The sequence below is a fragment of the Pseudorasbora parva genome, chromosome 18 (genome assembly GCF_024679245.1).
Source record: "Pseudorasbora parva isolate DD20220531a chromosome 18, ASM2467924v1, whole genome shotgun sequence".
In the NCBI taxonomy this organism is placed as follows: Eukaryota; Metazoa; Chordata; class Actinopteri; order Cypriniformes; family Gobionidae; genus Pseudorasbora; species Pseudorasbora parva.
Window position 1 is genome coordinate 30,768,753 of NC_090189.1, and position 27,265 is coordinate 30,796,017.

Sequence of the window (27,265 nt, forward strand, 5' to 3'; positions counted from 1 at the left end):
ATGGGTGCTCACCCTTAACCCTCAGGCAAAGATTTTGCAAACATTTACCATGTCCCGCTATTGCATGTTGGGTAACGTAGTCTGTTGATATTTGTTAGCGCTGGCGTGGCGGTGCGGGAGGCGAGTTTACGAATCACACTGCCTTGAAGGCTGAGTATTAATATTCATGACTTAATTCGTTGCAATTGGACACTTTTGACGCAACGTAATTAATATTCAGGAGCAAGCCATCGCCATTGGCAGATTACGCAGCACAGACCTAATTAACATTTATGAGCGATATCCCTAGACAGAAGGATTTCGCGTTTTTGCGAGTCAAAGTTTTAGCATTATCAGTTGTTACACACACGATGAGTTTTGGATATGCAACATAGCGTGATTTTGACCTTCTGTAGTAGAGGATGGACAAGCGACAGACCGCAGCACAGTCAAATGCTGAAACTCCAGAGAGGTCAGTGCCAATAACACCCCTTTTGTATTTTATGACACCTCATCTCCAATGTGACGTGACGCTTAGTGGATTATAATGGATGCGTTGCGAATCGCTGTGAAGAGATGAGGTGACATAAACCAGGTGTTTCACCGCATTCTTCGGTTAGTTACTGGGTGACTTGGTGCAAACAAAATCCTTGTTTGAATGAGGTGTTTCTTATTAACCAGACTCGTAGATAAGAAAGTAGGCTACTTTCTTTTGGTGCACTTTTTATTGCTAATTAATGGTTTACTCATGAAAATAAACAGCGGTTTAATATTAAAATACAAAAACAAGTGCACGCTTACATGAGACATTAACGTTAGTATTAGCAAAAGCTTTTGTTATCCGTGCTGTGGTGGGTCGCCCCCTCATGGGCGCCGCTGCGTTGATATCATATCACATGACCAGCCGTGCCATGTAATTGGGTTTTAAATAAATATTAGTAGCTCAAGACATTTTTAAACCTATGAATATAAAAGTACATAAAATACAGATGCAAGTAATAGCAGAGTCTGAGTCAACAACATAGTTAATAACGACCGCTGATGTCAGAAGTGTAACTCACTAACACTTTTATGTTATAGTCCAACAGGGGCTCATGTTGAATGGTGCAAACAACTGATTGCAGCCACAATGTCAAGTCCGATCTCTGGATCCATCAGCTCAGAGATGATTTCTAGAGAATACAAGGTATGGTTGTGTATAGTTGAATCATATATTTATTTGTATTATTAAAGAAATTCTACTGCGACTCAACACAGATGTCTTTTGGTATTTGCATTACTTTTACAGAGAACACATCTGCTTTTTGTTTTGTGGATACCCATGACACTAATGTGTATTGATTTATACATGTTTTCATGTGTGTTTTTTTGTTTGGTTGATTTTTTTTTCCACTTATATTTCATCACTTTGTGACAAATATTCAGAGGTAGTAGATTTCACACTAAAGCGAACAATATGACAAAATGTGTAAATGCTCGCTAACTCAAAACAGGTTTTTGTTTTTCTATTTATGCATTGCCAGAGATCTCCACCCAGTGTTTTTAGTTCATACACTCTTTTGCAAGAGGCAGCATGCTTCAGACAACTGCTGTTTTTGTCATCATGAAACCACAGTGGATCAGAACATTGCTGATGAAGTTATTTTATCAATTCTCCACTGTCTGACATGCTGTATTTTACATAGAAAAATACATTTCTGTTATTATTTACTCTGGATTTTGTTACAAAACCCTTATGGTGGAACACAAAAGGTTAATTTTTCCTGGCCATACCCTAGAGCCATAAAAGAACCATAAAAAATAGTGCAGACAACTCTTGCTGGAAGGACATCTGACGTCATATGAGCTTTGTTTGAGGACCAAACTAAAAAAGCGTGCTGTAAACCAGGGGCCTATTGCACAAAACTAGGATAAGGGATTAAGCCGGGATATCTTGGTGATCCTGTCATTTGTATGCAAAATTTAGTACACCACTGTGGTGTAAACGTACCCTGAAGGCACACACACACACACCAAGAATGATAACGATAACAAAAGATAACTATATTAGCGGATAAATTTAGCCAGGATCACCAAGATATCCCGGCTTAATCCCTTATCCTAGTTTTGTGCAATAGGCCCCAGATAATTAAAGGGGGGGTGAAATGCTGTTTCATGCATACTGAGCTTTTTACACTGTTAAAGACTTGGATTCCCATCCTAAACATGGACAAAGTTTCAAAAACTAATGTTGGACGTTTGATGGAGTATTTCTGTGTTAAAAATACTCCTTCCGGTTTCTCACAAGTTTCAGAGAGTTTTTTTCGAGTATGGGTCGGCTTGACGTCGATAGAGCGGAAGGTCCTTGTATGGGCCGTACGGGCTCTTCTCCTGGTAGGGTGTGCGTGCGCGTGACTAGAGCGAGAGAGGAAATGCACGCCCTTAAACACTCTCAGCTGCAGACCCACTCGTCCGTGAACACTTATGTCACTATAGTCCGCGCCGCGCTCCACTTTATTCCACTGGGTGACATCGAGTGACTTCAACGCTTCAGCACAGCATTCCGGGAAGGCAGCACTGCATTTGAACCGATTTGAACGCAGAAATGACGGGAAGCTTCACAACATTGCGGATCTCCACGGTCACTGCTGTCACAGGACTTCACCAAATCATACCAAAGAAGTGTGTTTTTGACGGAGCAGTCCCAGCGATAAAGGTTCGGTCCTGCTTTGGAAGCAGCCGGTGAGTAAAACTGCTTCAAATGTCTGTGCTGTTGGCTATCGTCGCGTGAGTAAACATCAGTAAACGACACGATCGCATGCTTCGTCATTCAAATGCGCTAACGATTACTCCATTGTTGTTCTATGTATAACGTTACACTAGTCTGACGTGCAAAACCGTTTTGCTTGCTACTGCTAAGGTTTAGTCGCATACAATAGTCCATAAACCGAATCATGTCCTCATAAACTGCGAGTAAACACACACAAATGTTGACCCGAGCCATACTCGAAAAAAACTCTCCGAAACTTGTGAGAAACCGGAAGGAGTATTTTTGACACAGAAATACTCCATCAAACGTCCAACATTAGTTTTTGAAACTTTGTCTATGTTCTAGGCCCCCCCCCCCCCCCCCTCTTAAGTCTGTTGAACACAATAACAGATTTGTAAATCATTCAGACCAGTTTTATGAATTAGATGAGCTGATTCACTGATACTATCTGACTCAAATAAACAATTCATTAATGAATCAAACATCATGCTTCTCTCATAAACGTGGCCAGGAGAGCTTGGTTGGATGTCAAAATTTTATGTGAATAACTTACATTTTTGGTCTGTTCCTCACACAAAGCTATTGATTATAGAGCACAGGTCCAATTTGATAATCCAGTTATGAAAAAAGCTATGATACTTCAAACATTGAGTTTCTCTCATGAGTTGAGATCTATTTTCCTCTGATTGATTTCTGTTTCGGTTCTTTAAAGGGGTCATATATGTCAATTATCATCATGTCAAAATAATTGTAAACATCTGGACAAATATACAGCGATACAAAATGTATATGAGCCCTTTTGACCTTATTACACCTGCATGAAAGCTTGTAGTTCTCGTAGTGGTTACATGGACTGCTCTTTTTTTCTTTCTCTTTCTCTTTCCTCACCGATCTCTGTTTTTCTGTGGTGTTGTGGTGTTTCTTTGGTGCAGGACTGTGATGTGGAGGTTAAAGGATTTCTCTCGGACAATGACCCTCAACAGACTGCCCCCTCTTCGGCAAGTCTTTCTGTGTGTGTGTGTGTGTGTGTGTGTGTGTGTGTGTGTGTGTGTGTGTGTGTGTGTGTGACTCTATTAACAATTTGACATGATTGCTTACTTTCAAACAGAAATAGACAATTTCAAGACACTTGCATCCAAAAAAAAGCAATGTTATATAATTTTAGGGTTAAATGTTATTTAACGTTAAATACTTTTGCCTCTTCTCAATCTTTTCCCAGCTCTTTGTCCTTGAAATTCCTCATTCAACAGCCCCCCAAAATAACACTGTAGGTGGTAGTAAAATAGTGAACCTGAAATTGTATGCATCCCCCAGTTAGTCATCCACTGGCAATATTAACTAGCTAAACATGAATTTGAGTTTCTCGCCATCATTGAACTCTGGTACTGTTCATGATGATGGTTTCAGTTGCTACTGTGTTGTGCGGGACACATGCTTCTGTTTCACTTGTTGCAAGTTTGTTGTCACTAGTAGCGAGATGTTATCTTTACCTTGTGTAGTTAACCTGTCTGTCTGTCTGTCTGTCTAGACATCCATTCATCTATCATCTGTGTCGGTCTATACAGGTCCTTCTCAAAAAATTAGCATATTGTGATAAAGTTCATTATTTTCCATAATGTAATGATACAAATTAAACTTTCATATATTTTAGATTCATTGCACACCAACTGAAATATTTCAGGTCTTTTATTGTTTTAATACTGATGATTTTGGCATATAGCTCATGAAAACCCCAAAATCTCAAAAATAATAGCATATTTCATCCGACCAATAAAAGAAAAGTGTTTTTAATACAAAAAAAGTCAACCTTCAAATAATTATGTTCAGTTATGCACTCAAAACTTGGTCGGGAATCCTTTTGCAGAAATGACTGCTTCAATGCGGCGTGGCATGGAGGCGATCAGCCTGTGGCACTGCTGAGGTGTTATGAAGGCCCAGGATGCTTCGATAGCGGCCTTAAGCTCATCCAGAGTGTTGGGTCTTGCGTCTCTCAACTTTCTCTTCACAATATCCCACAGATTCTCTATGGGGTTCAGGTCAGGAGAGTTGGCAGGCCAATTGGGCACAGTAATACCATGGTCAGTAAACCATTTACCAGTGGTTTTGGCACTGTGAGCAGGTTCCAGGTCGTGCTGAAAAACCAAATCTTCATCTCCATAAAGCTTTTCAGCAGATGGAAGCATGAAGTGCTTCAAAATCTCCTGATAGCTAGCTGCATTGACCCTGCCCTTGATAAAACACAGTGGACCAACACCAGCAGCTGACATGGCACCCCAGACCATCACTGACTGTGGGTACTTGACACTGGACTTCAGGCATTTGGCATTTCCTTCTCCCCAGTCTTCCTCCAGACTCTGGCACCTTGATTTCCGAATGACATGCAAAATTTGCTTTCATCTGAAAAAAGTACTTTGGACCACTGAGCAACAGTCCAGTGCTGCTTCTCTGTAGCCCAAAAGTGGCTTGACCCGTGGCCCATTTCCTGCACACGCCTGTGCACGGTGGCTCTGGATGTTTCTACTCCAGACTCAGTCCACTGCTTCCGCAGGTCCCTCAAGGTCTGGAATCGGTCCTTCTCCACAATCTTCCTCAGGGTCCAGTCACCTCTTCTCGTTGTGCAGCGTTTTTTGCCACACTTTTTCCTTCCCACAGACTTCCCACTGAGGTGCCTTGATACAGCACTCTGGGAACAGCCTATTCGTTCAGAAATTTCTTTCTGTGTCTTACCCTCTCGCTTGAGGGTGTCAATGATGGCCTTCTGGACAGGGTCGGGTCGGCAGTCTTATCCATGATTGCGGTTTTAAGTAATGATCCAGGCTGGGAGTTTTTAAAAGCCTCAGGAATCTTTTGCAGGTGTTTAGAGTTAATTAGTTGTTTCAGATGATTAGGTTAATAGCTCGTTTAGAGAACATTTTAATGATATGCTAATTTTTTTGAGATAGGAATTTTGGGTTTTCATGAGCTGTATGCCAAAATCATCAGTATTAAAACAAGAAAAGACCTGAAATATTTCAGTTGGTGTGCAATGAATCTATAATATATGAACGTTTATTTTTTATCATTACATTATGGAAAATAATGAACTTTATCACAATATGCTAATTTTTTGAGACGGACCTGTATGTCTGTCCATCCATCCATGTCTGTCTATATCTATGTCCATCCTTCCATGTTGTCTGTCTATATCTATCTTTGTCTGTCTGTTCATCCATCTATCCATCCATCCATCTGTGCCTGTCTATATGTCTGTCTGTCTGTCCGTCGATCCATCCATCCATGTCTGTCTATATATCTGTCATCTATCCATCTATATCCATCCATCAATGTCTGTCTTTATCTATATCCATCTATCTATCCATCCGTGTCTATGTCTGTCCGTCCATCCATGTCTGTCTATTTATATCCATCCATCCATCCATCATCATCTGTGTCTGTTTGTCAATCCATCCATGTCTGTCTATATCTATGTCAATCCATCCATCCATCCATAAATCCATCCATCCATCATCTGTGTCTGTCTGTCAATCCATCCATGTCTGTCTATATCTATGTCCATCCATCCATCCATCCATCCATCCATCCATCATCTGTGTCTGTCTATACCTATATGTCTGTCTATCTATCCATCCATCTATCTATCATTCCATCCATTCATCCAGCCATCCTTCGGTGTTCATCATTTTTATCATATAGGGCTTGACATTAACACCCGCCAAATGCGGGTAGATTTCAGCTGTGGCGGGTACGGCAGCCACTCCCACTAGCCACTTTGGCGGGTTGAATATAATTTACAGCTAAATGAAATCCCAAGACCGTCGTATCACAAAATTGGCTACCATTCAACTACAATTCTTTATACTTAGTGAAGGCAAGATAGGCGGAATCGCGCTGAATGACACACAACAAAAGCGCTCTCTCGCGTGCGCGCACTCTCTCTCCCTCGTGCGCACTCTGTCGCTCCCTCGTGCGCACTCTGTCGCACGCGTGATCAGTTCTCCTTGCTCCTGAATACTCAAATACACGTGCACACTGATGTCAAAATGTCCATCGCATGAACACTGTCGGTTATGGCTTAAGTGTATGTAAACAGGTGGGTAATAACTGGATATATGTCACAAATATTACATCCATGCATTCAGCAGCCCAATGAAATACCTGTCTGTCATTAATGTTAATTAAACAACTACAGATGTTAAATAAATGTGTACATATTAAATAAATGTGTATTAGTATCTGAATTTTGATTTTATTTTTATTAACTATTGTTTTTGTAATTTGCTTATATATATATATATATATATATATATATATATATATATATATATATATATATATATATATATATATATATATATATATATATATATATATATATATATATATATATATAGCCTAACTAAAATAACTCATAGCCTATCATATTACATTTCTCATATTAGCCTATTATACAGTATTCTATTATAATCTATTTTATTGCCCACACACCCCCTGCACATCCCAGCTGATATACAATGTAGTCTTCATTTGGGGGGGTCACTCTGCATTTGAAAGTTTGAAAGGGTAAATCTTCTAAATCAAGTAAAATGATTCAAAATCAAGTAATTTAAGCATGCCAAAGTCAACTTTAAACATATAGAATGTAATTTTCAAACAGGAAAATTGTGGCCAGTGAAAATGCTGAGTGGCTAGTAACTTTGGAAAACCACTAGCCACAGTGGCTGGTGAGCAAAAAAGTTAATGTCAACCCCTATATATATATATATATATATATATATATATATATATATATAGACAGATATATCTGTCTATGTCTGTCCATCCATCCATCATCTATCCATCTCACTGTCTATCAGTCCATCTGAGATTTCAAACTCAAGTTTTTGTTGAGTTTGAATGTGGAACTCAAACTTAAATGTGGATTTCTGCTTATATTATAATTTAATATAAGCATTTTCTGCTTATATTATAATTAACTGTTTTTTTTAAAATATCATTTTGTTGTCCATATAAATCCACTAGTAATATTTGGATATAATTTATTTGCATGTTTGATTCATTTATGACTGTGAAAACATTTTTTGTTTGTTTTTACGCAGTAAATTATTTTCAGTGCTGCAGATGCTGTCGAAATAGCATGATTTGTATTTAAATAACTACTATATGACTTTTCTGCATTATTGATATAGCAGATAACTGAATATGTGAGGGGGAAAATACAGATGTTTTGACTCATATGCCATTATGAAATATCCCCACCATGTGCCATCTTTCTAGGGCTTTATTAGCATAATGCTGAACAGATCTCCATAGATCTTTTGTCTTGGTGAAGGTCAAGCCTGTTGAATTCCACAGTGCTGTCATTGTCCTGCAGCTGGACCATTACAGAATGACTGAATTCTCTGATTCGTCTGTGTCCATGAAGCTGCCAAACAGTTCTGTCACTGTGGGTGGAGCAGACCCACGAGCCCTCATCTCATCCCTCTCCCTCTGTACTCCCCATTGCTTGTTGTCAGCAGTTTGCAGACAGAAACTGTTTTTTCAGGGCCAAATGTTGTCTTGTGGTTCATTGGATCTTAAAAGAGTAATCATAATGCTTTCAGACTGAATATAGACAAGATATTTACTAGTTACGGGTGCTAAATGTTGCTCTGGGTTTGCTGAGTTGTTCAGAGTGTATTTTAGCTTTGTGAAGTACATATTCCCTTGTGTCAAAGTTAACGAAAGGATCCAAAATATGAATCTTAAATATTTTGCGCTTGCTGAATTTGTGAGAAAATCAGTAGTTTTCTTTTCATACTGTGAGATTTTCTTCAGTGCTCTAAATTACAGCCCTGCCTTCCGCGTTTAGTTTACAGCCTTAATTGTTGGACCGGCTGTTTTCTTTAGGCAGAAAAAGAACTTAAAGTTTGGGAGTGGTGGAAAGGAAACCACATACAGAGTATTTCTGTATCTGAGATGTATTTTTCATTTGTGCATGTGTGTTTTGCAAAGCCTTGTTCAGACTGTCATTCCAAATCTGATATTTTGCATATCCGACTGAAACCTGATCAATTTATATTTGACAAAACTTTTCTCAAAGGTGTTCTATCGGGTTGAGGTCAGGACTTGTGCAGGCCAGTCAAGTACCTCCACACCAAATTTGCTCATTCTTGTCTTTATGGACCTTCATGTTGTCATGTTGGAACAGGAACGGGCCATTCCCAAACTGTTCTCACAAAGTTGGGAGCATGAAATTGTCCAAAATGTCTCGGTATGCTAAAGCATTAGGAGTTCCTTTCACTGAAACTAGTGGGGCCATCCCCAAACCCTGAAAAAAAAAACATACTCACCATAACCCCCCTGCACCAAACTTTACACTTGGCACTGATGCACTTAGTACCGTTCTCCTAGCAACCGCCAAACCCAGACTCATCGATTGGATTGCCAGACAGAGAAGCGTGATTCGTCACTCCAGAGAAAACGTCTTCGCTGATCTAGAGTTACACCACTGCATCCGACACTTTGCATTGCACTTGGTTATGTAAGGCTTGGATGCAGCTGCTCGGCCATGGAAAAACACAAAACAATCGGATATTCTAGATTCAAAAAATCCAAATAAGACAATTGGCATATTGCCTGTGTTCATCAGAATTTTGGATCCTTTAAATAGCTTGTCCAGAATATCTGGAAATGTTCATTTTTATCTAAATAATAATGCTTATACGGGAATATTCCAATAGGACCATTTAAACATCTTTTTTTGTAAACATTTTTAAGAATAAGCTTAATCTGAAAAATTAAGTGCATGTAATTATCAAAATGTGTTTGTTCCCATGTGTGACAGGCACTCAGAGAAGGAAATAAGCAGGCTCAGATGGAGGAGGCTCCACGTGTTACTGGAGAAACCATCAAGGCTATTGGTAATAACCTTAACGTGCGCATTCATTGTTTAGCATCTTTTTACCTGATTTAAGGGTACAGAACACCATGAAGCATAGAAAGCTAAACATAATATGACATAATAGCATAAGGTCACAAGGTCAGTGGACAAAGCTTAAAATGTTGTTGTCCTTTTGAGGTAGTATAGGTTAGACAAGTGGATGGAATTGGTCGGTGGTAGATAACCTTTGTATGTTGTTGTGTTTTCACAGTCAAAGATGTCATGTATATCTGTCCATTCTCTGGGGTTGTGAGAGGGACTCTAACAATCACTGATTACAAGCTCTACTTTAAGAGCCTGACACGGGTAAACACACTCTTACTCTTACTCTTACTCTTAGTGTACTGAGTTACTGTCTTAGTAGATTGATTTAAATTAGTGCATTTATTCCAGTTTTTTCTCAGATCTAAACCAGGACAAATGTTTTGATTGGTTATTAATGTTCTCTCTGTGTTTGCGAAAGGATTCTCCATTTGTGCTGGATGTGAATCTTGGAGCTGTAAGCAGACTGGAATCTATCGCTGTTCAGAGTCACGGAGACAACACTCAAGGACTTGAGATAGTCTGCAAGGCAAAGGACAAATCTGTTTTCTTCTTTTCCACCCTTCTCTGGTTCTTGTCCTATGGAAGCTTGTTTTCGCCTCGGAATAAAAATAAATAAAAAAGTAATTTTGTAATTTTAAAATCTTATCCCACAATTCAGAATTTTTTCCCTCACAACTGTGAGTTTACATTTTGTAAATCTGACTTTTATTCTCAAAATTGCCAGATATAAACACAATTGCGTAGCCTGACAAGCCAGACCCACATCAAGATGTTTGGTCTGGAAACTCACCATTGACAGCGCTCAATCCGAGAGGCGGGATAAACGGTTGTCTTTCAAACTCCCTCTGCACGGCATGCACGCAATTGGATATCGCTACAACCAACCAGAGGAATGGAGGTGAAGCAGAGCTCGTTGGTAGATTAAACTTTCGCCGTATCCGGTCGGCAAAACTCCGAACACATCTTCCCTTCTTAAGAATGACTTCAGTGCCGTTCTTTTCTCAGAGAAAAGCTTAACTCCAAGTCGCGGTCAAAGCTGATTTGAAAGACCGCCGTTCGCCAGTTTCTGTGTTTACTAGAAGCACACAAATGAAAACAACAAAACAAAACAAAACTCGGCCGTCGTCATTATGGCCCCGCCCACCGACTCTATACACGATGGCCCTCATTTATCAAAAGTGCGTACACCAAATTTCCAACGTACACCTTGCGTACACCCAAACCCACGGTGACTTTCAGATTTATCAATATGACTTTGGCGTACGGCACGCTCAAATCCTACGCCAGCTCAGGAGGTGGTGTACGCACGTTTGGAGTTAGTGCGAAAATGTGCAGAAAAACAATTCATAACACCACAAAATGCACTGACAAAAGATATGCTATATTGACCCACTGTAAAAAACAACAACAACAACAACATTGTAATTATAAACTTCAGTGTTTATTTTTCTGCAGCGTAGACTTCAATGTTTAATTTGTGTGACTATAGGCTACCAAAGCTTTTGAGGCATGTATTCCTCCAGTTGCTCCTATACGGCAGCTGCGCACGGACTGGGACTGAAGAATTCAGACTGACAAAATAATACAAATTACATTCTTCTTCTTTTAAATATTAATAAAATAAATAATAACGACATTCTTCTTCTAAATAACAATAAGTGTCATTAATAATAAAAATCATAATAATTTAATAAAAAGAATCTTACAAATTGTCATGCAATTATTAATGTGAATGAATGGGGGCTACTCCACATCACATCATCATATCGTACACCCAAATTCATGTGCCATGATACGAAATTAAATGCTAATTGTTTCAAAACATGTGCTGTAAAATAATGCACTGTGAGGTAATTTATCATCCAAACAGCTTTAAACTGCTGGAATGCGCTTCTCAACCTCCACACTATTAACAGTAGCATACTCGTAATTTGGGTCCATATTTGTTTGTTTTTTGGGTGCCTTTAATCTCACTCTTTAAACTCCCAAATAAAACAATTTCGCTTTTTTCCACTTCCCTGGTGATCGTCTCGATGGGCGGGTCTCAATCATCTCACTAGTTCAGTAGTCTGACTAGTGGACTAGTGAGATGATTGAGACGCGCCCAATCTCCACGTCGGAGAAGTTTCGCTTCTTTCCCGTCTTCCGTGTGTCCATGGTGTAAAATGAGGGCGTGGGGGAGGCAGAGACTTGAGTATATAGGGGCGTGTTATTCTAATGACGATCGTTTTCAGCCGCGGCATTTATCAAGGGCAGGTATTGCGTACACCTGGATTGCAGAGGTGCGCAGAGCTTCCTAAATCAGGCGGTGAGAGTAGTGTAAGCATAATCTTACGCCAACATATATTGCGAGTTATAAAGTCAGAATTGCGAGATATCAACACCATTGTGTTTTATAAATCAGAATTCCGAAATATCAACAATATTGTGTGTTATAAAATAAGAATGGCGAGGGGATAAAGTTGCAATCACCTTTATATTTTTTATTCTGTGGCGGAAACAAGCTTCAATATTTGGCCCCTTTCCTTTTCTGTCTTAGCTTCTTTTTTTTCTCTTGCGCACACACTTTTAAATATCACCATTTCTTTTCACAGGACCTGAGAAACCCCCGGTTTGCATACAAGAAGGAGGGACAGAGCAATTTGGAGGTGTTTGAAACAATGTCAAAATATGCGTTCCCTCTCTCCCACAACCTGGTACGACTTCTTGAAAACACCTACATATGTAACACTTGCGTAAAGACGCGCTGTACACCAGAGCGCACTAGATGAAGATGTTTCAGTGTGTTTAATGATACACATTCCCTCTTCTCCCTAAGCCTATATTTGCCTTTAAATACAAAGAGACGTTTCCAGAAGATGGCTGGAAGATCTACGACCCAATCGCTGAGTACAAGAGACAGGTAAGAACTGTCATCACCACTCATATGCAAAATATGTGTCAGAATAGGTCATTATTTTGGTATCACAGTATATTCTGATGTGGATGTTGTGGGTGATGGTAGGGTCTTCCAAACGAGAGCTGGATCATCAGTAAAATGAACAGCAGTTATGAAGTCTGCGAGACGTATCCGGCTCTGCTGGTCCTGCCTTCAAACGTCACAGAGGATGAACTGAAGAGAGTGGCGGCCTTTAGGGCCAAACGGCGTTTCCCTGTAAGAAGATTTTTTTTATTGAAAAAACTAGGATCTAGTGTACCCTCATCCTTCCCTCGCACTTTTTAACAAATCCTTCCCTTGCAGGTCAAAAATTATACTTAATTTTTTCTTTGTCCAGAAAGCTTATTTTATTTCATTTTGATATTTGATATTTTGATATTTTTTAAATACATTTTTGTAATTCTTTTTTTTAATATACCTTTAAATGACTAGATTTGTATTAATACATAGTAAATAAATGGTAATTTAAGCACATTCTTTAAATTATTTAACTTCAATTTACTTACATTTACATTTATGCATTTAGCAGACGCTTTTATCCAAAGCGACTTACAACTATTTATTTAACTTCAATTAAAAATAACTCAAAATGCATACTGGTATGCATAACCTTTTAATTCAGCTCAAAATATCTTCCATTGAGTGTCTGCGACCTCTTGTAAAAAAAAGATATTATAACATGATATTTCATGACTCTTGCCACTAGATGGCCTTATAGCACTATATGCAGCAAATGAGCTGTTCTGCTGGGTCCTAAAGTCAGGCCTCTTTTTTATTTTTTATTTTATCTGATAAATTCAGACCGATTTGCAAATGCGGAACATGCACACAAACGAGAGACAGGATTTATCACATTGCAGTAACCACTCATAATGCCATGAAGGCAGTTTTTAACCATGATTATAAATATTAAACGCTATTTTATTTGTTCTGTTATGACCATCTTCTTAAACGTTATCACATTCCTTCAGGTGCTGTCCTGGATTCACCCTGAGAGTCAGGCTGCTATAGTGCGCTGCGGTCAGCCACAGGTGGGTCCGTCAGACCGCCGCTGCAGGGAGGATGAACGGTACCTTCAGACGATACTCGACGCCAACGCTCAGTCTCACAAGCTCTGCATATTTGATGCTCGCCAATGCACTGTGGCTGACACCAACAAAGTAAGAAACTTTAAAAAAACAAATACTACAGCCAGTGTTGTGAGTAATCCATTACATGTAACTTGAGTTACGTGATCAGATTACTTTTTTCAAGTAACATGTAAATTAACACATTATTTGAAATGTACAACAAAATATCTGAGTTACTTTTTCAATTAAGTAATGCAAGTAACTTTGTTTTCCCATTTATTGACTAAGAGCTCTCCTGTCCCAATGTCCCCATGATTGCAGTAATAATATTTCACAATATTACTGTTTTAACTGTGGTTTTCATCAAATAAATATATTTGATTTGATTTTTTTATTTATTTATTTTGCAGTGAGGCAGTTCATATACTGGTACAATATATATTTTTCCACAAAACTAATTTCCAGCATTAAAGCCTAAGGTCAGCGAGGACAAATTTAAATGTACAAGTAAATTTTTACACAAAATTAATAAGTACAAGTAATGGATTCACTGAACCAGTTTCAAACCTCAACACCGACTAAAATTAAAGGAACCGTTCATCAAAAAAATGTAATCTGTCATCATTTACTCACCATCATATCATTCCAAATCTATATACATTTCTTCTATGGATTAATAAAGACGATATTGTGAAGAAGTTAAGAACCAAACAACAATTGGAGCCATTGACTTCCATTGTATGGACAAAGGAAACAATAATACATTTCTTAAAGTATCTTCTTTTGTGTTTCACAGAAGAAAGAAGGTGATACAGCTTTGGAACAATATATGGTTAAGAGAGTAAATAAGTAAAATGAACTATCTCTTTAAGGAAATCTTCCCTCAGCTAGAATCTCATCCACTTTATATTAATGTTGCATGTTATTGGAATTAACCAAGCCTTGTTGTAATGAGGACAACACCAGGCTTATGAAATTTTTTTTTAGAAGTTCAGTTCAGTATCATAATGAAAGAAATCATAGAAAGCTCATAGATCTTGTGCCAGCAACAAACACACTACTACAAATTTTCTGGAATGGCTTATTTGTGGCTCCACATGTATAGGCAAAAGATGGAGGATATGAGAATGAGAGTTTCTACATCAATGTGGAGCTGAACTTTCTCGAGATCCCCAACATACATGTGATGAGAGAATCCCTAAGGAAACTCAAGGAGGTGGTGTATCCTGCCATCGACCAACAACACTGGTTCTCATCTGTGGATTCTACACACTGGCTGGAATATATCAGGGTGAGAATCTTGATTATGTCGATACACCATGTTCGTTTTGAAGCCATGATCGAATCAGATGGTCATTATATCCTGACTTTCATACTCATTAAAAAAAGATTATTGATGTTTATTCTCTCATCTATGTTTTAAAATGTTTCTTTTACTTTAATTCAATACAAGCAAGCAATTTATTGGCTGTTGTGCATTTAGTTTGAGAAGCTTGTTAAAGTCAACTTCTGAGGCTGGATTCACAAAAATCTTCTTAAGAAAAATGAATGTCTTAAAGGTGCCCTAGAATGAAAAATTGATTTAACCTTGCCATATTGAAATAATAAGAGTTCAGTACATGGACATTACATACAGTGAGTTTCAAACACCATTGCCTCCTTCTTCTTATGTAAATCTTGTGCATGAAACACACCCCACGGAAAAATAAGTGTTTCTCAACATAACGCCAGACGTGACGCAATCATTGGCGATCATTTAAATGCACACCCAAACATCTGCATATGTCCAAACATGTTCATTGTCAGGCAGAAATTATATCAGAGAACAATTTAACATTGTTTCAACTTATTCTAGGGCACCTTTAAAGGGGTGGTTAAGTGTTTTTTTTCTAGGCTTGCTTGTGTTTATGGGGCACAGTATAACATGCCTTAATACTTTTATTTATTTTTTAAACGCTGTATTTTTCTTATATTTTACCTTTGTTCAACCCCCTTACCATCACAGGCCGAAGTTACATCTGGTGCAGTGTTTATGTTAATAGTAAGGGTTTATGATGTCACCAACCCGGGAAGTAGCTTGTTGTAGTCCAAACTGGCGTTTTTGTAGGCAATAAACTGCCGTAACTTTAAAAGACAATATCTCTGTTTGCATTAAACTTTCAGTGCTGTAACTTTGCAGATACTGTTTATACTCAAGCAGCAACATTACACACTAACCAAAGTTATAAAAGTGAAATCGCATGAGTAACAGAGGCCAGTTAGTAGTAGTTGCTGTGCGAGTAAACCTCACTCCTCTGACCTCAAAAGACACTATAGTGACTGATGCTAGAGGTTGCAGCCTTTAGCTTCCTTGTTAGAGCGTCCGACTCTCATGCCGGTGGACCTCGAGTCTCGAGTCCCGGTCCGAGCAGTAGGGGTTAAACATGCAACCACCCCTTTAAAGGAGTACTTCAGCGCTGGGAAGATGAATCTGTATTTAAACTGGGTCATTAATGTAGTAGAAATGTGGGAGAAAAAAAATAATTTAGTGTTTTCTAGACTGAGAAAAGACAGAAAACGTATTTTTGTCTCATGGAGATGAAAGACAATTCCCAGAATGCTTCGCTGCCCTACGAGGCCACTCTCAAAGCCACCGCTACTAGATTATTGAATCACTGATCACTTTCCCACCGCGACCGCGTTCATTTTCATAGAATCAGTTCAGTTAGAGAACAGACACTACAATTAAAAACTGAACGTGTCAATATGTGATTTAGCCGCTGAGGCAGTCTCACAGCCCAAAACGCTGCAGGAGTCAGATGTATTGACAGTCATGGATGAGCTCGTGATGAGAGCTGAGGTAAACGCGTCTGCGGCATAGATTCACACCGCATGTTCAGTCTTGCACGTTTTCATTTCGTGCCTTTGAAAGCTTAAAAAAGTTGAAAGACTTACTTTGCTCTGCTGGCCGCACCGTTTAAACATGAATACCTGAGGCTGCTAGCCTAGAAATCTAGATGCACACTAGCGGCAGCAAATCTAATCTGCCCGCGAGTGTCGTCTAGGAACTCTCAATACCCTTCTGAGCTGTATTCCCCTCACTCTGGACGGGCCAATCACATCGTGTATAGAGTCGGTGGGCGGGGCCATAATGACGATGGCCGAGTTGCGTTTGCGTGCTTCTAGTAAACACAGAAACTGTCGAACGGCAGCGGTCTTTCGAATCAGCTTTGACTGCGATTCTTGAAGACTTGGAGTTAAGCTTTTCTCTGAGAAAAGAACAAAGAGCGGCACTGAAGTCATTCTTAAGAAGGGAAGATGTGTTCGGAGTTTTGCCGACCGGATACGGTGAATGTTTAATCTATCAACAAGCTCTGTTTCACCTTCGTTGCTCTGGTTGGTGTAGCGCTATCCTATCGCGTGCAGAGGGAGTTTGAAAGACAACCGTTTATCCCGCCCCTCGGATTGATCCCTGTCAATGGTGAGTTTCCAGACCAAACATCTTGATGTGGGTCTGGCTTGTCAGGCTATGAGGCTTTAGCTGCGAGCGTGCTCCCATTCCCCATGCATGAGTTGAAAACATGCGGAAATGGCTTCCTCTGCTGGCTGTAGTCTTTAGCCTCTGGCCAACAATTCCTCCGATGGCGCAAATAGACGATATTTGTGTCATGGGAGGAATTTTCCAGAAATAAAATGCATAAATCTCTTTTCTCAGGGGGATATGAGGGGGGGAAGCATGATCATTCGAATATACTCCAGGGTTTCTACTGATACAAAGCCATATGCTAATCGCTGAAGTAACCCTTTAAGATAAATTCCAGGACAATCATATGAATGTTCCTTTTTCAAGGGAAATTCTTGAAAAATAGTTCTCAGATATTTTCTTAAGAATTTTTTTGTTTATTTAATTATATGACGGTTGTTGCAAAAGACTCAGTAAAAAAGACTGTCAAACTGTTTTTGATGAGACTGGCTTGACAGGAGTTCAGCACTCTCTCACTTTTTTTTTTTATTGTGGGGTATTTTCAATTTTAACAAAGAGTTGTGTCACGCATAATAATGACAAATCATTGGTGTCACTTTTAGAAAATCATCCCCTGTTGCCTAGCTCGAGTTTTCGCTCTAATTCATCCCAAAGGTGTTCTGTCGGGTTGAGGTCAGGACTCTGTTCAGGCCAGTCAAGTTCCTCCACACCAAACTCGCTTATCCATGTCTTTATGCAACTTAATTTTTGCACGGTGCACAGTCATGTTGGAACAGGAAGGTGCCATCCTCAAAGTGTTCCCACAAATTTGGGAGCATGAAATTGTCCAAAATGTCTAATGCTGAAGCATTTAGAGCTCCTTTCACTGGAACAAAGGGGATAAACCCAACCCCTGAAAAACAACCATAATCCCCTCCACCAAACTTTAAACTTGGCACAATGCAGTTTAAAAAGTACCGTTCACCTGGCAACCGCCAAACCCAGATTCGTCTTCACTGCTCTAGAGTCCAGTAGCAGTGTGCTTTACACCACAGCATTCAACGCTTTTATTTGCACTGGATATAAGGTTTGGATGCAGCTGCTCGGCCATGGAAACCCATTCCATGAAGCTCTCTACACACTGTTCTTGAGCTAATTGTCATTTTGCTTGTAAATATGGGACGATATTTCATGGGAATGGCGTGGACATCATGGATGCTCGTATGGTCGTGGCTCGCAGCGCGTGAGAGGAAATGTGAAATGAGCCGAGCACGTTACGGGCACCTCCCGACCTTACAATCATTTATAAGCATGTTAAAAAAATTCTGGTAGTCGGCCGGTATGGCGACCAGCGTATGGCTGTCCCATACTGCCAAATCATGCACAACCACGTCACATAGGCTATTTATAAAAATTATAAAATGAGAACGTACACCATGAATCCATTTTCCAAACTGTTTTTTTCTTACCCTGAATAATTATGGTACACTTATAATAAGTGTTTATGTTGGGACTATTTCAGGCCAGACTGGTAGGTACCACTGCGGAGGAGCACAGTCCCTTCGTGACTCGCCATAGACATACACAGAGAGAAGTAGTTCCGGTTACAATGTTCTTCCGTGAGTCGAATGCATTTCTGTTTATTAACTGTTAGAGCACAAAAAGTAACAGACTGCAGCTTTAATTGCAAAAATTAATTTGAAACAACCCAATAAATTAATTAAACATCTTACATTTGTGAATTTGTGAAGATTGTTGTTGACTTTTGTTGTCCCCTTGGGGAAACTTTGTTTGCAGTTGTTTCCACATGCGTAATCACAACACAAATGGACATCATACACAGAAAACAGTAAACAATAAGACTATATATAAAAAAATTTAAACAATCATCACTGAGACCCGCTCAGTAGACTTTACAAAAACACTATTTTTCATTTAAAATTTTAACTGCTTGTGGCATGAAAGTTTTTTTCCACCTATTTTAAAACAACACTGGTATTCTAAATTTGCGACCTGATGGGAGTCTCTCAAACTCATCAAACTATTATCTAATATTATTTTCATGGCTTTAGTACGACATCTTGTTTGATATATTTGTTCTAAGCCTGACAGCGGAATGCTAGTTAGCTTACTTGCAGTACTTACACTTTCCCAAGTGAACTCTTAAAGCTACACTGTGTAACTTTTTTAGTTTATTCTTAGCTAAAAACACTTAGTTCTTTCAAAAATATATGTGCTCATTAATGTATATTTACTTCTTTCAAGTAATAAAGTTTTCTCGTAAGTTTATAATATGCCATTGAAATACATACGGGTGAGGGGTTCGACTGCTGGTCACCATGTTGCCCCTCCATCTTGAAAGTACATTAGCCAAAGTGGGACATACCCGTAAATTCAAGCTTCGCTTTTCGCGTTTTAACACTCGATGGCACTCATGAACGAGGTCGAACTGCAAGCCATGTTAATCTTTGACTAAATCGGCCACCGTAGGAGTTAAAACAAAATCAGAATTGAGAGGAGCATAAACTAATATTCACTGGATGGTAATTCACCTTTACACCGCTAGATGGGGGAAAATATCACACAGTGTAGCTTTAAGCATAACTGAGACATTTCCATACCAGCAGTTTATACAAATTCTTAAGAATTCTTAAGTTTTGTCTTAATTAATAAAACAAGAAAAGCAGTTATAAAGAATAATTTTATTATTAAGGTTTGTACACATTAAGGATGTTACATAATCAGATTACTTTTTTCAAGTAATTAGTAAAGGAACGCATTACTTTAGTTGCTTTGTTTTCCCATTTTTTGACTGACAGCTCTCGTGTCCCATGTAGAGAGAAATCGGGAGTAAGTGCAGAGGTGTTGTGTGCGCTTTGTTAACATGATGGTTATTGAAGTTCTGGACTAAATGTAAGCATTTACTCATCTCACTTGCACAAAAACAGATTTGATATTCCTTGTGTTTTCCGCCAACTGCCAACTCGGGTGTTGAAATACTATTGGCTAAATTCTAAATTGACAGCGGGTGGGATCACACAGACCAAAAGAAAAACCGACACATTTTTTTAAGTAAAATAACTGGCTGTGCTTTGTTTTTCAGTGTATGTGAACAAATGGTCTTTTTATGCTTTAGTACAGTCAAAAACTTACATACAGCACCTTTACAGGTTAAAAGTGCAGAAATTATACACATTTTTGATTATCACTAACAGGTTACAGTTACACTAGGTTTGTCTTTTCATATTTTACATTGCTCAAATAATAACAAAATAACAAAAATGTAACAAGTATTTCTTAAAGCTACAACATTTATATTTTCTCTGTAGCTCTTGCTAGCAGGTGCGGTTCGCATCGCGGACCGAATCGAGTCGGGTAAGACGTCAGTGGTGGTGCACTGCAGTGATGGCTGGGACCGCACGGCTCAACTCACCTCTCTGGCCATGCTCATGTTGGACGCACACTACCGCTCGCTCAAGGGCTTCCAGGTGCTGCTGGAGAAGGAATGGCTGAGCTTCGGACACCGCTTTGCTTCGGTCAGTAGCATTCTCTATATATGGTAAAACATACTGCATTGTACGCGTACTCACATCTCAATGTATCTTTCTCTACCTCTGTCTGTTAGCGTGTGGGACATGGAGATGGGAATCACGCAAACTCTGAGCGCTCGCCTCTCTTTGTGCAGTTCATCGACTGTGTCTGGCAAATGACACGACAGGTAAGGATAAAGTGGATAGTGGAGCTGGGTAAAAATAAAATTAAACATGTTTGATATGATTATTTATTTTATTTATTTTTCTCGCCTTAGTTTCCCTCTGCATTTGAATTCAATGAGTTGTTTCTCATCACGGTGCTTGATCACCTCTACAGCTGCCTATTTGGGACATTTCTCTACAACAGTGAGCAAGAACGAGTCTCGAAGGCAAGGACGGATGCATGCGACTGTAATGTGCATTATGTCTGTTAACACCTCATCACGTCATGTGTTTTCTGAGCGGATAGCTGTCCAATCGTGAAAAGACCATGTGTGAATGCCCTCCAAATGGATTTAAATCCGATTGCTCAAACCACTACAGGAGGTGATTTGAGATGCAGATGAAACTGAACAAATGTAAATGCTTCTGGTTGTTGAAACCACATATGTAAATTTTACTCCTAACAAAATGGTAAAAAAAAATAAACAAGTGAGAGCATGTTATAGGCTATTTGACATGTTATAGTTACCGCAGAGGACTAGCTGAGTATCTCGCCAAAATGACATCATACGTAAACATACAATGCACTTTCTAAAGCCAAGTGGCATGTTATTTGTACGCATTGAGCTATCCGCGTGTATATCAACGCTGTGTGATTCCGCGTGAATGTCTACGCCAAAACGAACCATTGTGTGTGTGTGTCCACAATGTAAATGGTTTATAAACAAACTAAATTATGTTTTTTTGAAAATGTAAAAATGCAGAATGTTTCTTGTGATGGGTAGGTTTAGGGTGTGTGTGTGTGTGTGTGTGATGCGTAGGTTTAGGGGTAGGGTCAGTGTAGGGGGATAGGATGAAACGGCGTTGACATTCACGCTAAAAAACGATTATGCCTCTTGATAGCACGCCAAAATGGCATACGAATTGGCGTGTCATGTATACGCCATTTCATGAGATCAGTCTGCTGCAGCAAGCTGACATGTAAACTGCTGCAAATGAAACTGAAAGTAAGTTGCAGATGCTCTAAACTAGAGATGCTCTAGACCGGCCAGGGACCGGAATCAGATGATTTTCTGCATGCTCGGCCCAGAGAGTAGCTCTTCTGATTCCGAGTCAGTCAGTTTTTTTGCCAGCTGCACAGACAATGACGTCAGCTTCGCTTCTCGCTTTTCTTCTCTCCGATGGCAAAGTGACGCACACCTGCGTCCTCTTGCTCACTCATCTCATTCGCTCCAGTTAAACAGTGCTTGTATTGCACGTAATTGTACTTATTCACACAGTTAGGGGTAAACAGTAAATGGCCCAAGACCAGTAGTGAAAAATGAAGACCAAGAGTCAGGAGTGCAATTAATTAAAGACAAATTTACTGAAGAATAGCTTGCAGTTCTATCAAAAGAATCCAACTTAGTCTTCAGTTCGTAGGCCGCACTTCCTCTCCCCATCTTGCGGTGCTGCCTATCGTACATACAATTGTACCAACAGTTATATAGTTTTCGAGGTCTATCGAGGTCATTATTGCAAGGTGGATGATTCTGATTGGCTCAGAGGAAATGCACTGTCATGGTAAATTTCCACACATTGTCATTTAATCAGATGCACGTGTTGACGGTTTCACCCCGGAATTAGGCCCGTTGTGACCTTCCAGATCTGGAGCAGGCACCAGCTTGCCCAGAACAACAATCCACCCGTCTCTTAGGATGTCCATTGTACACTGATCTGTAACACAGAATATTGCACACATACACAGATACACAAACTTTCCAAGGTTGGAGCTGATTATGCTCCAGTTCTAACAAGAAAGTTCCCCAAAACATACTGATAACATGTGCTTGCTCTCAGTGAGAAGTACAGACAATAGTGCAGGCAACATTCATCTTGACTCTTTAGTGTTTCAGTAAAAGGAAATAAAAAAATTATAAAATATAATAAATTAAATGGAAGACACAACCATATTTCATATCTGGAAGCCGGGCTAAGTGAGCAAACATTTTTTTGCACTCCTGGCATGTTCCAAAATCCAAACACGACGCCTTGTTGCTATCAAAGTGTTTAGCGACACATCTCTAGGTCAGACCTTCAGTCACTACTCTTTAAAAAACAAGAAACAATCAGTGGTACTCTTGAGCAAAATCATAACTGAAAAGAATCATTAAAAATCATGGATAAATATTGATTAAGGTTTTGATTATTAGTTTAATTAGGACATATAGGTATATTGAAGTGGCAGTGGTTTTCAGAACCACTGAAATTTTGGTAGATTTCAGAATTCCCCCTTTCAACACCAAAAGTGAGCGCACCACAGATCAATGTAAGTGGAGTGCACATAAAACCACCTTTCAAACAGAGATTCACATACAAAAATGAGTGGCTCACTGCGCTTAAAGGTGCACTTTAGGGGCATCTAGCGGCGAGGTTACGGATTGCAAACGCCGTCGCCCACCACTCACCTCCTCCCTTTCGAAGCACAAAGAGAAGCTACGGTGGCTGACACAGGACAAAGATGTAGTCTGAGACAGCAGAGAGAATCTAGCGCTCTGTTGGAGCAGTTTGTCCATTTAGGGCTAATGTAGAAACACCACTGAAAACATAGTTATGTATATTATATTGCATTTCTGTCAATATATCCTCATTAATACTACATACTGCTAGCCTGACAAGCCAGACCCACATCAAGATGTTTGGTCTGGAAACTCACCATAGACAGGGCTCAATCTGTGGGGCGGGATAAACGGCTGTCTTTCAAACTCCCTCTGCACGCGATAGGATAGTACTGCAACCAACCAGAGCAACGAAGGTGAAACAGAGCTTGTTGATCATGTTGATAGATTAAACATTCCCCGTATCCGGTCGGCAAAACCCCGAACACATCTTCCTTTTTTAAGAATCACTTCAGTGCCACTCTTTGTTCTTTCCTCATAGAAAAGCATAACTCCAAGTCTTCCAGAGTCGCCGTCAAAGCTTATTCGAAAGACCGCAGTTCGCCACTTTCTGTGTTTACTAGAAGCACGCGCAACTTGGCCGTCGTCATTATGGCCCCGCCCACCGACTCTATATACAATGTGATTGGCCCGGCAAGAGTTTGGCGATTACAGCTCAGAACGACACTTGCGGGCAGATAAGATTTGCTGCTGCGAGTGTGCGTCTAGATTTCTAGGCTAACACACTGCACCTTTAAATGGTCAAATGTATACAAAAATTGTCAAAATGGCAAGTATTCAGTTAAACATTCAGTTTTGGAACGTAAATAGTTGAGAAAGAGAACACTTTGTGTAACAATATATTAGATCTGTGCATAACTTCTTAAAGTGAAAGCAGTCTAACTGTCTGGCTGCTGTTTGTCATGTTAATCAAAAAACAAAAGATAAAAACATTCACTCTCTTCTCTTGACTGAACAACTTTTAACTTTAAAGGAAGTGTATGTAAGATTGTGGCCAAAACTGGTACTGCAGTCACTATCAAATGACTGTAGAGCGGTGTATCCCCTCTCCCCCTCCCCCTGACTCGAGGTTGCCAGATAGGCTGCCGGATCAGCAGGAACGTTTGTAGCTGCAGCTGTGGTAACTAGAGCAGATCTGGCAACCCGGATGCTGAAACACTACTGACTTCGTGATTGGTAGATCGGTGGAGGGTGGAGCTTCAGGACAAAACACAACATGTCAACATCAGTTGAGGGCTGCAACAACAACTTTTAAATGACAATATCCTGGCCGGACTACTGTTGTCAGTGATAGAAGTATTTGAAATAAACATGAATTCTTAATGTATAGTGACATATCAGGGCCATTTTATGATTCATTGAAATACATTTCTTACATATAGTTCTTTTAATTGTTAGCATTAATCGTTTTTTACAATTTTTCAATGAAGACTATCCAGTGTTATTTTACATTAGATTACTTTCATTTCCGTAGTATTCCTTACCTGAATACTACTGTTAGACCTACCTGAAAAAGAGAGATATGAAATAAACACAGATTTATTCTATTGCATTTATTCTATTGCTGTGGTGAGCAATGTATTTGTTCTCATTTTATTAATGACTTATTACTTGCATTTTTTTTTTTTTTTTTTTTTTTTGTATATGCCGGCAATTATAGCTTGTTGAAAGATAGCCGAAGTGGGCAAAAATCTGTCGGCAGGTTACAAAAAATCTGAAATCGGCCAAGAAAATTGCACTTGGTTCATCTCTACTTAAAACACAATCATCTTCATTAAAAGTAGTGAGACTAAATGATCTTACCAGTGCTGATTCTGTTCTCTCTCCTACTGCGGTCTTTGATGGTTGAAATTAGCTGATAATAAATAAAATGCAGCTCATATCTGTTCGCTGACGTCACAATTTGCATACAGTGTGGGAATTGAGGATCAAATTTAAATTCTTTTGCGAGACACACTTATGTGGCTAAGTGTAAATGGAACTGTGTTAACAAATCAGATAGCTATCCAATCAGTAAAAACACATGAAATGACCAGGTGTAAACAGCCCCTTGAAGTTATCCTGTCATGATTTACTCACCTTATGTCATTCCATTGTGATTTTGCAGGAGGTTTACAGTAAGACCGTGTCTCTATGGTCATATGTGAACAGCCAGCTTGAGGAGTTTACCAACCCGCTGTATGTGAACTACGAGCACCATGTTTTATATCCGGTAGCCAGTCTGAGACATCTAGAGCTTTGGGTCAGTTATTATGTGCGTTGGAACCCACGCATGAGGCCACAGGTGAGCAGGGAATGCGGAAGATGATGGTTGACGCAGTTTAATAACTCATTATTCCAAATATGTTTCATTTGAAGTAAGTTAAAATTTGGTTTGTGGATTTGTTGATTTTTATTTACCTTTGCAAAGCCTGATATATGAAATAATAGTCAGAAAATTCTTATTTATTGAACCTTTAGACAAAATATATTAAAATAAAAAAAGGCCCTGTGTTTTTTGACTATCATATTTGAAACATCACACGTGAGGAGGACAACATATCTTTTATTTGCTTAGTTCAAAACTATTTAGTTTGTTGCAGGTGCTAATATTTATATATAATATTTATATGCATCCTTGCTGTATAAAAGTATTTATTTCTTTAATTTAATAACTCTAATCTAATTTAAATTTTAGAAAAGTTGAAAATGTTGTGATGTAAATACTTCACATGTAGTGAAACTATAGGGTCTTTTTTTTCCCCTTGTCTCTGACTGTCAGGTTCCTGTTCATCAAAGTCTGAAGGAGTTGTTGGTCCTGAAGTCTGAGTTGCAGAAGAGAGTGGAGGAGCTCAAACGAGATGCAGCTTCATCACATTCGTTCTCCTCTTCCTCAGAGCATGAAAGCATGCCCATGCAGACAACTGTCTGAGCATTTGGTCATTAGTGCCCTCTAAAGGCCATAAAACACATAGCACTACAGTTCAACAAACAGTTTCCATATTAGGAGTTTTCTATGCGTAATTTTTTGAAGAGTATTTTGATTTTGTCACTTATTTTGGGGGGAGAAAATAAAATTTCACATTCAGTTTTAGAATTTAACATTTGAGCTTCATCAAGGTATGGGATTCAAGCATATTCCTGGAGGGTAAAGGATTTGTTTTTGTTTTTTCAAATGTTGTAATTAGCACTAAAATGTATTCCAGAACAAAATGAACAAACAAAAATGCCTGAATGTTTTAGTGGCTTTGGCAAGAGTGTTTTTGCTTTTTTATTGCCTACAAGAATTACTACTAATTAAAATGTAATATAATTCAGAATCATGCATAATATAACATCTCTGCATAAATTTGCTCTGTGGTAGCGAGTGACATTTTACACAAACTGCCATCTTCTGATTTTAAATGTATTTCAATATTACTATGACATAAGAATGACTAAAGGTTGCCTAATGCATACATTTATGCATTTATTTTCTAAATGTGTTTGTAATACCACATTTCTTATTTGTTTTATACACATGTTGTTTTATATACATTTTTATAATGTCTCATTTTTTATACGCTTACATTTGTAATTGTGTATGTTAACATGTTAAACACTGAATTTTCTTGTATGAAACGAAACAAATATCTTACAAAAACTGCTTTTATATCTGCTGCTTTTGGTAGTCCATTACATTCCATTTCCATCTAATTTTTCCATCTGCAAAATGTAATTTACTTAGACAAAATATTGTTACTTAAATGCTGTTATTTTAAAGATTGGATTCTAAGTACTACATATAAATGCCATAAGCTAAATATTTATAATAATACAATTCTTGTCACTAGCTACATGGTTGTGGAGAAATAAAATGATTTAATCCACAGGGATTCGTGTTTGACTTTAACTTAAAAGTATCTTCACATTATGTACATTTTCTTACCATCCTTCTCTTCACACAGACCATCCTCGTTTTCATATGGCAGCCAAACTACCCTAATTTCTACTCCTTTACTATTATTATTA

At 38.9% G+C, this 27,265-nt stretch overlaps 1 protein-coding gene across 4 annotated transcripts; it reads left to right on the forward strand.

The window, feature by feature from the left end:
• The first annotated feature begins 132 nt into the window (after window positions 1-132).
• On the forward strand, window positions 133-27,123 carry mtmr1b (myotubularin related protein 1b). Of its 4 annotated transcripts, none has more exons than XM_067424383.1 (16): window positions 133-451; window positions 1,060-1,165; window positions 3,661-3,726; window positions 9,552-9,627; window positions 9,859-9,953; window positions 10,111-10,218; window positions 12,287-12,388; window positions 12,511-12,594; window positions 12,697-12,846; window positions 13,602-13,790; window positions 14,806-14,991; window positions 20,472-20,678; window positions 20,768-20,860; window positions 20,951-21,064; window positions 25,383-25,559; window positions 26,037-27,123. In XM_067424383.1, exons 1-16 carry the CDS (start codon window positions 402-404, stop codon window positions 26,184-26,186), a joined length of 1,953 nt encoding a protein of 650 aa, XP_067280484.1. In that variant the 5' UTR covers window positions 133-401; the 3' UTR covers window positions 26,187-27,123. The 4 variants fall into 4 exon arrangements, with proteins under 4 accessions (XP_067280484.1, XP_067280485.1, XP_067280486.1 ...); XM_067424385.1 differs by lacking the exon at window positions 133-451 and adding an exon at window positions 507-594; XM_067424384.1 differs by lacking the exon at window positions 3,661-3,726 and having other exon boundaries at window positions 134-451.
• The last annotated feature ends 142 nt before the right edge of the window (window positions 27,124-27,265 follow it).

What these genes read in the sequence shown, in the direction of transcription:
- mtmr1b (XM_067424383.1), top strand. Translation starts at nt 402, where the DNA reads ATGGACAAGCGACAGACCGCAGCACAGTCAAATGCTGAAACTCCAGAG. An exon ending in ACTTTAAGAGCCTGACACGG is followed by an intron (nt 9,954 to 10,110) that starts GTAAACACACTC and finishes TGTTTGCGAAAG; the next exon opens with GATTCTCCATTTGTGCTGGA. An exon ending in GACTTGAGATAGTCTGCAAG is followed by an intron (nt 10,219 to 12,286) that starts GCAAAGGACAAA and finishes TTCTTTTCACAG; the next exon opens with GACCTGAGAAACCCCCGGTT.